General features: G+C 46.7%; 1 protein-coding gene across 1 annotated transcript; it reads left to right on the top strand.

The window, feature by feature from the left end:
- Window positions 1-228: 228 nt before the first annotated feature.
- On the top strand, window positions 229-11,880 carry LOC121434097 (butyrophilin subfamily 2 member A2). The gene is made up of 9 exons (XM_041632904.1): window positions 229-303; window positions 749-841; window positions 914-1,019; window positions 2,584-2,931; window positions 6,050-6,331; window positions 7,282-7,455; window positions 9,078-9,098; window positions 9,185-9,211; window positions 10,723-11,880. The coding sequence occupies exons 3-9, from the start codon at window positions 935-937 to the stop codon at window positions 11,328-11,330; spliced, it is 1,545 nt and encodes a 514-aa protein (XP_041488838.1). The 5' UTR covers window positions 229-303; window positions 749-841; window positions 914-934; the 3' UTR covers window positions 11,331-11,880.
- Window positions 11,881-13,470: the final 1,590 nt, after the last annotated feature.

A 13,470-nucleotide genomic window follows, 5' to 3' on the forward strand; every position in this document is an offset into this window, starting at 1 on the left:
AGTAACAGGTGACAGCTAGACACAGGAATACTATTGGCTGATAACTCGTGGCCGACCAATCCCAGGCTCTAAACGACTCAAAGGAAATTGTGAGTCTTGCAGGCGGAGTGGGTCCGCCGAGGTCTGCTGTCGTGAGTCCCCGCACTTTCAGACTAAAGGAGAGCGGAAAGTTCTTTCGTCTCTTCTATAGCAGTTTCTTCTCTGGTGGCGACTGTGCCCACCGGCTGGCTGGCGAGAGGAGAAAAGGCATGATAATCAGTATCTGAGGGTCAGAGAAAAAAAAAAAAACAGATTAATTCGCAGGTAGGGAAGGGGTGGGAGCGCTTGGAGACCTGGCAGGGGCTGTAGGAGCTTGGGGGTGGGGTTTTCGTGCTGTGAACGAAAAGCCGACACCTGGGGGAAGGACGGTCTCACCTATCTAGCTTTACTTGAGGTTCACAAGGAGGTGAAAAGAGGACAAGGAAGGGGAGGGGAAGAAAGGGAAGGAGGCTGGAGAAGGAGAGAGGGAGGAAGGAGAAAGGGGAGGAACGTGGTGATTAGGGAAAGAGCCCACCTGAGGAACAGGAAGAGGAGGAAAGGGGGATGGGGAGGAGAGGAGGAGGAGGCGAGAAGGCCAGAAAGAGAGGGAAAGGAGGAGGGAGGGAGAGGAATATCAAATGACCGCTGAAGAAACTGGACTCTGAAAAGACAACTGATCCTAAGACAGCAGAAAGCTGCCTGCCTGCTGCTTATGTTGTTTGTTTAATAGGATGTTTAGTGAACCCACCCATCAAGCTCGGAAGGAGTCTGTCCATCTAAGGCAGAAGTTGGAATGCTTATGAGACCAGCACAGGGACAAAAGGTACAATGGCCATGAGAACCGTGGGTGATTTCTCCTCTGTGCTTCTAGGTTTACTGTCCATATTTGATCTAGGTGACCCTGTCCTGAAGACCTATGGAGCCTGCTACTTCCCTGCAGTCTTGCCTGTTAGCCTCCCTTCTCTTCTTCCTGGTCCTCAGCCTGTTTGTGCTGGTCTCAGGTAAGGCCGTAGGCTTCTTGCTCCCGTTACCTTTTGAGAAAGCAATGCCCACAGTTCTCCTGACAGACAGAGTTAGGAGGTCTGGAGCTGTGCGGCTCACCCTGCTATTCTGAATGTATACCCTGGATTTTCTCAATCTTGTCCTAAAGAAAAGCAGCAAGAGCCTCAAAGGGGACCTGTAAATACTCCTGTAAAATTTCAAGTACCAACATTCAAAAGAGTTAAAAACAGATGAAGTCGATTTTAATAATATCCTTTGTCTAATGCCACATCATCAAATACTAATATTTAAATGCTTACTTTTCCAGGTGTGGTGGTGCACACCTATAAATTTGGGCAACGGGATAAGACTGCCAAGGGTTCAAGGCCAGCCAGGGGTTCATAATAAGAAGATGTCTCGTAAAACAAAACAAGGGGGCTGGGAATGTGGCTCAGTTGGTAGAGTGCTTGCATAACATGCACAGTTGTGGTTTGAACCCTGGGTCTGTGCCACACGCACAGGAACAAGTCCTTCCGAGCACTGGGTCTTCGGTGTGTGTTCAGTGTTCTGTTCATGTGGGTTCGGGTTTGTTGGTTTTATTTTGCTTTTCTTCATGGTGGACTTGCTCTATAACTAAAGATGACTTTGAAGAGCTCATCCTCCAGCCTCCATCTCCTGAGTGTTGGGATCGTGGGTGAGCATTATGCACAACTCAGTATTTTGTTACCGAAGCATTTGCAGCATCATTGAGTGGTTCCAAGAGACGCTGCTCACCAGCCACAGCTACCAGCCCATCTAGGAAGCCCCCGTGGCCTTGAAAAGAACTCGTCTAAGCCTTTTCAGTTGTCCAACCCTTTTAGTTCTCTGGGCCACTCTAGATGAAGACTCTCCAGGGCTACACAGTAAATAACCTGGAGGGATCTGTTCTAGTTTCATTTCTGTTGCACCGACAGAAAGCAGCATAGGAAAGAAAAAGGCTTAATTGGGTACAGATGCAGACCACAGTTCTTCACTGAGGGAAGTCACAAAAGGAATTGAAGGCAGGACTCCTTGCTATTCGATACATCACTGCCTCCAGCCAAGGAACTTACTTCCCTGCCAAAGAAGTGCAGGATAGGCCGTGGACATTGCTGCTGACTGGCTGGCTTCAGGATCACCTGCCTAGGGCATGGTGTGTGTGTGTGTGTGTGGGGGGGGCTCCTACATTAATTGGCAATCGAGACAATCCCCCATAAAGATAACTACAGACCAATCTGACCTAAGCAATTTCTCAGCTGAGGTTCTCTTCCGAGGTAATGCGAGGTTGTGTCAAGTTGACCGTTAAAACTAACCAGGCTAGTGTCCAAAGCAGAGCTTGAGCATGGCACAAAACTGTCACTACAGAGCCCACACTGGAGAACCGCAGAAACAAAACAGACAACGTCAAAAACAAACCTTAAGTAAGTTCACCATTTTGTGTTGTGTTGAATTTATAGCTTTCCAGGGCCGTGGCTTGAACACTCCTGAAACCCTAGAATACCACTCGAGTATGCTGGAAATTTAATGGCTGGAATTCCTGTCTGATTGTCCTCCTTTGTTGAATAGCCCAGTTTACTGTCGTGGGACCAGCTGAGCCCATCCTGGCCATGGTAGGAGAAAATACCACACTGCGCTGCTGCCTGTCACCAGAGAGAAATGCAGAAGACATGGAGGTGCGGTGGTTTCGGTGGCATTTCTCCCCGGCCGTGCTGGTGTACAAAGGCCATCAAGAGAGAACAGAGGAGCAGATGGCCGCATATCAAGGAAGAACCACATTCGTGAGCACAGACATCAGCAAGGGAAGAGCAGCGCTCGTTATCCACAATGTCACAGCCTATGACAACGGCATCTATGGCTGTTACTTCCAGCAAGGCAGGTCCTATGATCAGGCCATCATGAGGCTCCTGGTGGCAAGTGAGTCGCTCCACTTTCCTCTGTTGGCTCTTCCCACTGTGACCTTTGGGGTACACTGCTCTCTTGAACTCAGAATCATCACAGACTAGAACATTTCTTGCCTGTGATCCCTTTGATACAGGGAGAGTTGCTTCTTGTGTCCACCCGAGTGAGCTCTGCTAAGCGGTAACCATTGCTTCTAGAGTGACAGAAGAAAATGTGCAAGGATACCTGAGATAAACAAGCATTGCCCAAAAAATCACAATGGACATTTCACGGGTTAATAGTAATCGTATAGCCCAGGCCAGGCTTAAACTCACTTTGTTGTTGATAATGACCTTGAATTTCTGATCTTCCTACCTCCCTACCAAGTGCTGAGATTGCAGCCTGTATCACCATCATCCTCATCCCCAGATAATCTTGCCTTTCCTCCCATTTCTTCCAATAGCAACTGTAGAGAAAGCAACTGACTTGTGATGAGAGCAGATGTTAAATACAGCAGTAAAGTTACGTACTAGACTGTCGACCCCGTAGAGGTATTGAGTGAGAGTACTACCTGGAACAGTTTTGCAGAGATTCAGGATGGAAGTGGCAATTAAACTGGACATGCTGGGCAAGGAGCCATGGTTTTTTTTTTTAAATATTTATTTGTTTATTATGTATACAATATTCTGTCTGTGTGTGTGTGTGTGTGTCTGTCTGTCTGCCTGCCTGCCAGAAGAGGGCACCAGACATCATTACAGATGGTTGTGAGCCACGATATGGTTGCTGGGAGTTGAACTCAGGACCTTTGGAAGAGCAGGCAATGCTCTTAACCACTGAGCCATCTCTCCAGCCCCCTTTTTTTGTTTTTTTGGGTTTTGGTTTTTTTTTTTTTTTTTGTATCACACAATATTAAAGGAGAGAGGTTTCCTGATTTTGCTCCCAGTAGAACTGCAGGGTTAGCTGGTGGTACTTGTGGATTCCAGGAACCCCCCTATTCTTTCCCTGGAACCTTGCTTCATTGCCCTGCCCTGCTCTGATTAAGTCATTATAGAATGTTTAACTTGATAGTGTGTGTGTGTTTTGTATGTGTGCATATGTGTGTTTGTGGTAAATGCACATGTGTGTATATGTGTGTTTGGTTTTTCGATAAAGGGTTTCTTTGTGTAACAGTCCTGGCTGTCCTGACTCTTGTAGGCCTCAAGCTCACAGAGATCCACCTGCCTCTGCCTCCTGAGTGCTGGGATTAAAGGTGCCACAACCGCCCGTGTGTGTGTGTATTCTTACTTGTGTTACGCTTGTAGTAGCCAAAGGTGTCTTTCTCAGTTACTTTCCAACTTATTTTCCAACTTATTTTCTGAGACAGGGTCTCTCACTGAACTTTGAGCTCTCTGTTCTGCTAGACCGGTTGGCCACGTAGCCCCCAGCATCATTCCCTACCTCAGTACTGGGGTTAGAGACATGTGTCCACCCAAACTTTTGTTTAGGTGCTGACGATCCAAATTCAGGTTTTCACACTTTTGCAACAAGTGCTTTACCCAGTGAGCCATCTCTCCAGCCCCCCCCCCCCCCCCCGCTTAATGTTTTTTTAATTTCCTATTTTGTTTGTTGGATTGACTGGGTGATTTCATCCTTAAGTCTATTGTCTCTCAACCCTGTGGGATATTTTATAGAATTGTTTTTTTCCAGATTGTCATACTTCATGTGTGTATGTATTGTTGTTGTTGTTGTTGGATTTGTTGTTTGCTTGCTTGTTGTTTTGAGACAGGGACTCTCAAATATAGCCCTGGCTGGTCAAATTATTTTGAATCTTATTCCATATCAAGTTTTATGAGTGAGACTGGACGTCTTTAGCTACTTTGTTTCCTTGGCAAAATCAAATTGAAGATCCACACATGATGGCAAACACCTGCTTCCGCTCCAGTGCTTGGGACTTGGAGACAAGAAGATTGGGAGTTCTAGGTCATCCCCAATTCTATGTCTAATTCAAGGCTAGCTTGGGCTGTATGAGAGCTTTGTCTCAAAAACAAACGAAAGAAATCAATGAATACTCCAGTGTGGTGGCATATGCATGTAATTCCAGCACCCAAAAGCTGAGACAGGATTATTTCTGAGTGTGAGGCCAGCCTGAACTACATAATGAGGTCTATCTCAAACAACAGCAACAACAAATATCAAATAGAACACAAAACACTGAATTTTACCAAGTGCTTGAATTTCCTTTCTTTGGTATTACTGGGTGAGCTTGACAAAGAAACTACTCAATAAAAGTTTGTGGGGCATGCCCAAAGGGACAGGCATGTTCCACTGCCACATAATGTTCTCTCCAGCTGAAGGCTTCCAGGACACTCTTCTGACGACATACCCTGAGCACATGGCACTGTTTTGACTATCCATATCCCTCCCCCGACAGTGTCTTAAAGTAAGAAAGTTTTATAAGATTGTGGCATCCTGACAGATTCTTATTCTAAAATGTCCACAAGGCCAAAGCAGCTGAGGAATTTCCCACAGAGCACAAAGTGAGGTTCTACGTTGGCCTGTTTAGGTTGGACAGAAGATACCTGCTTAGAAGTCGGACGATTGGAGTCTGGCAGGATCAGTGAGCCTTTAATGAGACAGAATAGATACAGAAGCCGTGGCGAGCCCTGGAGCTGGAGCACAGTTGTCAGTGTGAGACTCCTTTGCTCTCAGCTTCCGGCACGTTTGGCACATTGGTCCCTTCTCTAACATCAGTGCCTTTCTTTCTCCCCATTTTTTCTTTCTTCCTTCCTGACTCATCATCCCTCCATCTTTTGGCTGCATCTTCATTACCCTTAGGTTCAGCCAGTTTGGACTTCCCTTTCCTTGGTTTCTATCATTAAGACCAGACCACTTAAAATACACACACGAAATACTATTGCTTATTTTATGATGCTAAGGATCGAACACAAGCCAGACACACACTCTCCCACTGAGCTTCATCCCTACCCATACCTACATACCTATCAGCCATTCTTTTTTTTTGAAACAAGGTCTCACTGTGTAGCCTGGGCTGTTCTGGAACTCACTATGTAGACCAGGCTGGCCTCCAACTCATAGAGAGCTTCCTATTTCTGCCTTCCTAGTGCTGGGACTAAACCAGCCACTCTTTTAGCTGAGCTCTGGTGTTTCCTTCTAGGCCTGGGCTCTAAGCCCCTCGTTAACATGAAGACCCTTGAGGATGGGAGCATCTTGCTGGAGTGCATATCTGAAGGGTGGTACCCGGAGCCCCAAGCTGTTTGGAGAGACCCCTATTATGAAGTCGTGCCTGCCCTGGAGGAAGACTATACAGCTGACAGAGGAGGCCTCTTCACGGTCACCATGACTGTGATCATCAGAGACTGTTCTGTGAGGAACATGACCTGCTCTGTTAACAACACCCTGCTCAACCAGGAGATAGAGAGTGTGGTTTTCATTCCAGGTTAGTCTTCTGCTCTCTGGAGCTATATGGGGAAAAGGTAGGCTCCTCCTCAAATAGATTGATATCTGGAGGAGTAGCATTGGGAGACTAGACGATGGTCTGAAGAAGGATCTTTGGCTCTGCAGAGCTGGAGGCTGGAGCTGAACTGAGGTCACATCCCTTGCTTGACACAAGAAGAAAATCACAGACATGTGAATGGGTAGTGATCAATAGCGATAGAAGAGCGAGGAATAGAAGTGTTACGTTGCTTCATCCTGTAGCACCACACTTGGGAGGGCAGGGGAACAGCCTGGGTCTCACTACTGAAACTTGACTACACTTGAACTTGTGATCCTCCTCCCTCTCCCTCCCTAGTATTGGGATTCAGTATGGGCCACCACGCCCAGCACATTGGAGGCTTTTAATGAATAATAAACTGGATCTCTGTCCCTCAGTTGAGAAGAAACTGTATACAGCAAGGGCAGAGCAAGGAGGGAGCCATTGCCAGGTCCGGGGTCAGAATGCTGGAGGCCTTTGGAAGGTGACAGCTGTAGAGATTTAGCAGACTGCTAACCTTGGCATTCATCCATGGGATTCATCCCTGGAAGTCCTTGGTGACCCGACATTTTTTGTTTGTTTTGTTTTTTCAAGATAAGGTTTCTCTGTGTAGCTTTGGAGACTGTCCTGGGACTCACTGTGTAGACCAGGCTGGCCTCGAACTCACAGAGATCTGCCTGCCGAGTGCTAGGATTTAAAGCCTGTGCCACCACCGCCCAGCGACCCTCCATTTTTTTTCTCCTGCAAAGTCAGAGGTCAGCCAGTAAAAAGCCATCATCTTTCTCCTGTCCTCGTTTCTGAGGGAGAATCCCCCTCCTGAGGGGGAACTCTCCAGATAAACTTCCTCCAATCAGCACACTTAGTCCTGATGTCCTGTCTCTCACCACACAGTACTTCTCTGGCTCACTTTCCAGAATCCTTCGAGCCCAGCCTTCCTCTCTGGATGGTGGTCATGGCTGTCACTCTGCCCGTTCTAATGTTGATCCTTCTCACATCTGGAAGTATCTTCCTTGTCAAGAAGCAACACAGGAAAAAATTGATCTTGTCCGCTGAGAAAGAAGTCGAATATGAAGAAAAAGAAGCTACACGTAAGGAACTAGGGAAAAGAGAACTTAGAAGGTAAAAGAGTAGAACAGTTGAGTTCACTGTTCTTCAGTTCAAGGCCAGCCTTAGCTACGAAGTGAGTTCGAAACCAGCCTAGGGGGCTGGAGAGTTGGCTCAGAGGTTAAGAGCAAGGACTACTCTTCCCAGAGGTCCTGAGTTCAATCCCAGCAACCACATGGTGGCTCACAGCCATCTATAATGAGATCTGTTGCCCTCTTCTGGCATGCAAGCATACATGGAAGGAATGTTGTATACATAATAAATAAATAAATAAATAAATAAATATTTTTTAAAAAACCAGCCCAGGCTACAATAGAACCCTGCCTCAAAATAAATGACAAAAAAAAAGGAGGAAAAGGAAAAGAAAGGACACCACCCTTCTGACAGGTAGAAGCTTGCACTATATGGACCCGTAGAGGCAGCAGAAGGGCTCAGAACTCTCATATCCTAATAATTAGGCTATTGGTTCTTCCATTCCAATATGTAAGCATTATATCATTTGCTTGGTTCCAAGCAGAACCATGCTATTGAACAAAAGCTAACCATAAAACAGTCCTAATATTGTCCACTCACCTGGTTCGTACCACTTCTGATTTCTGACAGTTCTCAGGTATGGGTGTTTTATTAGTTACTGTTTTCATTGTTGTGATTAAGTTATCTGACAGGGGTAGACAAGATGGTTCAGCAGGTAAAGGGACTTGCTGCCAAGCCTGACGTCTGAGAGGAAAATACTCAGAAGGAACCAGATCCTACAAGCTGTCCTCTGACCGCTACACCTGCAACATGGCACGTGTGCACACACACAGAGTAAATGAAAAATTTTAAATTTATATGAATGAATATTTTTCCTATATGTATTATGTGTACCAGATGAATGCCCGGTGCCCACAGAGGTGAGAAAGGACATTGGATGTTTGTGAACCACTGTGTAGGTACTGGGAATGGAATCAGTCTTCTGCAAAAGCAACCAGGGCTCTTTTTAATCACTAAACCATCTCCTCAGATCCTAAACACCTTTGCTGTTTTTGTTCTATTTCAGTTTCATTTGGTTTCTGAGACAGGGTCTTACTATGTAGTTCTGGCTGTCCTAGAACTCACTATGTAAACCAGGCTGGCCTCAAACTCACAGAGATCCACCTGTCCTTTACCTCTGGAGTGCTGGGATTAAAGGTGTGTGCCACCACACCCAGCTTCCTAAACTAACTCTTCTCTCTGTCTCTCTCTCTCTCTCTTTCTCTCTTTCTCTCTCTTACGTTTATTGGAGGAGGATTACACACCCTTACCTTCGTGTAGAACTCATAGGACAATTTGTGAGAGTTGGTTCTTTCTTCATGGGTCTTGGGAGTTAGACTCAGGCTTGGCAGTAAGTGCTCTTGCTCTCTGAGCCACCATGATCAAACTCATTAACCTAACTTAGAAAACCTCTCAAGACAAACCTAGGTTTGTTTCCATGGTGATTCTAAACCCCAAGGTCACAATGGAGATTAACCCTGTCCAGTGGGAAAGAAGGGTTTGGTGCAGTAGGTAGAGCCAGCCCCACATCACTTAAGACAAATCCAAATTCTCTCAGCTGCCTACTGAGGACATTACCTTGTTTCTTTTTCAGGGCAACTTCAAGAAGAATTACGTAAGTTTAAGCTTCCCTGACCTACTTTCTGCAGTGTGTGTTCTGCCGGCTTAGCCTCATGACATTCACCTCTCTGTCACTTGCAGGATGGCGAAGAACCCTCTTACATGCCGGTGAGTATCTCTGGCATCCCCTTATATCCGGAGACTTCTCCCCGCACTAAGGGAGGACATGAATCAAGGACTCAGGGCTCTGGACTGGGGAGGTAGGGATTGAGGGCCTCTCTGGCTGTAACCCATTAATGCTGGAGCCCAGCTCTGTCAGGGAAGCAGACCAGCTTCAGTCTGCCTTGACGTTTGTTTTCCAGAGGGGGTTCTGTGAGCGCTGCAGAGGTTCGCATACCGGACAGCTCTCCCACAGCTCTCGAATCCTGAATTAATTAGAAAGAAGACATTTCTGTTCTGAGTATTTATTACCTGGGAGTTAGTTAAAATGAGCAGATGGATCCCCTTATGGCAAAAAGACAATATACTTCCTGGTCCTGATCAGGGACGTAATTACTAGGTGTCCAGAAATGCTTCCTGCTCCCAGGACACCACCACTCAGTAAGTCGGGTGAGGGAGAGCTCAGAGCTTCGCCACCTTTTCTTCCCAAGCATCATTTCTTTCTTCCTGTGTCAAGAACACAGGCTTCACAAGATACCTTGGCAGAAGGACTTTTGCTCCTTAAGGAGAAATTCAAATGCTGGGTGGTGGTGGTGGTGTACACCTTTAATCCCAGCACTCAGGAGGCACAGACAGGTGTATCTCTGTGAGTTCAAGGCCAGCCTGGTCTACAAGAGCTAGTTCCAGGCCAGGCTCCAAGGATACAGAGAAACCCTGTCTCAAAAAGAAAAAGGAGAGAAATTCAAAATTGCACTACCTACTTGAGACAATCATACCAACATTGTTACAATCAGACATACCAACATGGGGGAAGGAGGCTATCATTCAAACATGACAGGCAAAATAGACAGGCAAAGTAGACTGACCAGGCAAGATGGTTGGCAAACACTTCCTGTGCCCACAGCGGACACTGCTATGAGCTTCAACCTAGCTGAAAATATTCCCCTCTTAAGTTTGCTGCACAAGCCTCTCAGCTTGGCTTTGGGGGACATTTGCTCTCCTTCCATATTCTTTGGTGTGTACCCTTATCAGACATTTAAATCAGTTGTCATCTGGTTGAAGGGATGCAGAGACCAGTGAAGAGATCCTGTGCTAAGCCAGGAACCCTGTGTTGTGAGACTCCCTTAAATTCCTTAACTGGGGAGAGTGAGAGACTAAGCCTCTCTTGTTGGTCAAAGCCAAGTTGGATGGCTTCTACTAAGAGAATCCCAGAGATCTTATATTATGGTAGACACTGGGGCAGATCTGAGGGTGCTGGAAGGGGAACCACTCACTTCAGGTCATTCACTAAACGTTCTGGGTTTCTTGGAGCCCCGGTCTTCTCTACAGAAGACAGTACTTCTGTACGTAAGAGAAAAAGGAGCTTCAGTGTGAGCTTCCTTAGATCAGAAAAGCCTTCTCTGAAAAGGCCATCACACAGAGGAATTCCACATTAGCTCCCAGGACCTCAGGGGGAACCACAGGTTGCGCATATTCAGAAGTCTGAGATTTCAGCACTAAGCCTGAGCCTTCTTCTACAGCTGATGTGCTTCTGGATCCAGATACAGCTCATCCTGAGCTCTTCCTGTCAGATGACCAGAGAAGTGTGAGACGAGGTGCTTCGAGGCAGAGCGTGCCTGACAACCCTGAGAGATTTAACTGCCGGCCCTGTGTCCTGGGCCAGGAGAGCTTCTCCTCAGGGAAGCATTACTGGGAGGTGGAGGTGGAAAACGTAATGGTGTGGACCCTTGGCGTTTGTAGAGACGATGTTGAAAGGAAAGGGGAGGCCCTGCTGGTTCCTCAGAATGGCTTCTGGACCCTGGAGATGTTTGGAAACCAGTACAGAGCCCTGTCCTCCCCAGAAACTATCATACCTCTGAAAGAGCGTCTTCACCGAGTGGCCATCTTCCTGGACTGCGAAGCTGGAGATGTTTCTTTCTACAACATGAGAGACAGATCACACATCTACACATGTCCCCCTGTGGCCTTCGCTGGACCCCTGAGACCTTTCTTTAGGCTTGGTTCTGACGACAGTGCCCTCTTCATCTGCCCAGCATTCACAGGGGCTCAGGGAGTCACAATACCTGAGGGTGGGCTGATCCTATATAGGACAAGACCAGTTTCTCTGAGCCATGGAAAAAAGCCATAGCCTTCACCTCCCTCTACACAGCACCTTAAGATGGAGAGCAGGCCCTATGCCCCTGCCCCTTCGCTCACTGCGAGCATCTTCCAGCTGCCCCCTTCATGCATAATTCAGCCCCATGGCCCAGTTCACTCCTTCGGCCATTCATTTGCTTTTAACTAGGGGACCCAGTCTTATTAATAGGACCACTGCTATCACACAGCTCTCGGAGAAGAAAGCGCGAGAAAGGGAGGGGCAGAGAACTTGCAGCTTCAACATGCTGCACTGGTCACAGTGGGCAAGTCAAGGGCAATAGGCTTCATCGGGATGTAAGAAGGAGAGAATTTCATAGGAAGGAGACAGAGAAATGATATATACAAATGATTAAGCTCTTCTTTTGGGTTTATGCCTATTAAGATTTATTATTTTTGTTGTTGTTTTTATCTTGAGACACAGTCTTACTGTGTAGCACTGCTGTTGAAATCTTGACTCTCTTGCCCCATCTTTTTTTTTTTTTTTTTTTTTGTTCTTGTTATCATTCTTTCAAGACAGGATCTCATTATGTATCTCTGGCTGTCCTGGAACTCCCTGTGTACTGTGGGCTGGCCTTGAACTTATGGAGATCCGCACCTGCCTCCTGAGCGCTGTAATTAAAGGTGTGTTCCACTACACTGGGCTTCACCCCATCTCTCCAGTGTGGGAATTATAGGTTTATGCAACCATGCATACCTAATGTCTTTTACTACTTTGGCATTTGAAGTTGAAAACAGAAAAACTATATGTATTAATGTATTAATTTATGTTAAATTAATAAAAATTAACCATAGATTTATATGAACAGTATACCTTTTTTTTTTTTTTTTTTTTTTTTTTTTTTTTTTTTGGTTTTTCAAGACAGGGTTTCTCTGTGGTTTTGGAGCCTGTCCTGGAACTAGCTTTTGTAGACCAGGCTGGTCTCGAACTCAGAGAGATCCACCTGCCTCTGCCTCCCAAGTGCTGGGATTAAAGGCGTGCGCCACCACCACCCGGCTAGTATACCTTATTTTAAAAGCTATTTCTGTACTGGCTGTGTTCCCCACACACACACTTTTCTTTACTTCTTGTTTTGTCTTTCAACACAGGATTTTGTTAGGAATGTTTCCTAACGCAAGTTCTCTGCCGACACAATTTCCCAATCAAGCCAAATTAAAACAAGCCAAATTAAGAAATATCCAGGTTTAATGGGATTCCTGCACCAGGAGGAAAGAAAAGAGACCACATGTTCTTTTGGGAGTTCATTTAAGTACCCTGTGGAAGTGACCCCTCCTTGGAGGGGTCAAGACCTGGCATGCTGGGATTTGGAGTCCAGACCAATACAATTCTCAGTCCTGGGGGCTAGGATAGATGAGAGAGGCTGGGGTCTATGCTCCCAACTTAACATTCCACACTCTTTGGATATAGGAATGACAGGAAATTGAAGTGATAGGCTCTCTAGGAAAGAAGGTGTTAACTCAAGTCTGGCTACTCCCTGCAGGTATAGGGCGATGTGGAGAAGGGGAGAGCTGGGTGTTGTGGGTCCACACTCAGCGAGAGATGTGGTGGAAAGGCATCCCATGTACTGTCATCCCAGAGAAGCCAGGCATCTGTTCCTTGGGGGAGGTGAGAAGGCAGGTGTCTAGGAAGAAAATATTGCTATTACCAAAGATGAGTGTGCCAGGATGAGGAGCAGGTAGGCCCTTCATTGTGGCATCCTGGAAAACCGGTGGGTGGAAGTTCCTGTCTGCTGGACAGACCAAATGTCCTGAGTACGTGCCCGCTTGAGCCTGGAGAGATGGTACCAGCATGGGTGTCCCAAGAGCTTGGCAGACGAGAGGGTGGAGAGGATTACCGTGTGAGGTCCTGTCCATCGAGGTTCAAGAGACCTAGGAGTTAACTGAGGAGTACTCTGTCGCCTGGGGAGAGCGGGGCAGGTTTAGGGGCATTAGGGTCCACTGGTGTGGTGGCAGGGAGACAACTGTCAGCATGTGAATGGAGAAGGGACCTTAAAAGGGAGAGGTAGGGTAGGAACCCCACCAGTGGAGGAGTTTGAACTGGGAGGTGATAGTTAAGGAGAAAGGGCCTGCCATAAAGCAGCTCAAAAAGGTTTAGGCCAGTAGGGAACGTGGGGTGGCCCTGAGGCGAGTCAGGG

This window comes from Microtus oregoni, unplaced genomic scaffold, assembly GCF_018167655.1.
Source record: "Microtus oregoni isolate MIOR12 unplaced genomic scaffold, Mior012 000042F_ref0000377, whole genome shotgun sequence".
NCBI classification, from domain to species: domain Eukaryota; kingdom Metazoa; phylum Chordata; class Mammalia; order Rodentia; family Cricetidae; genus Microtus; species Microtus oregoni.

Excerpts from the sequence above, each read along its gene's own strand:
- LOC121434097 (XM_041632904.1), top strand. The coding sequence starts at position 935 with ATGGAGCCTGCTACTTCCCTGCAGTCTTGCCTGTTAGCCTCCCTTCTC. Across the intron at positions 1,020-2,583 it reads CCTGTTTGTGCTGGTCTCAG|CCCAGTTTACTGTCGTGGGA; the intron begins GTAAGGCCGTAG and ends TTTGTTGAATAG. Across the intron at positions 9,099-9,184 it reads GCAACTTCAAGAAGAATTAC|GATGGCGAAGAACCCTCTTA; the intron begins GTAAGTTTAAGC and ends TGTCACTTGCAG.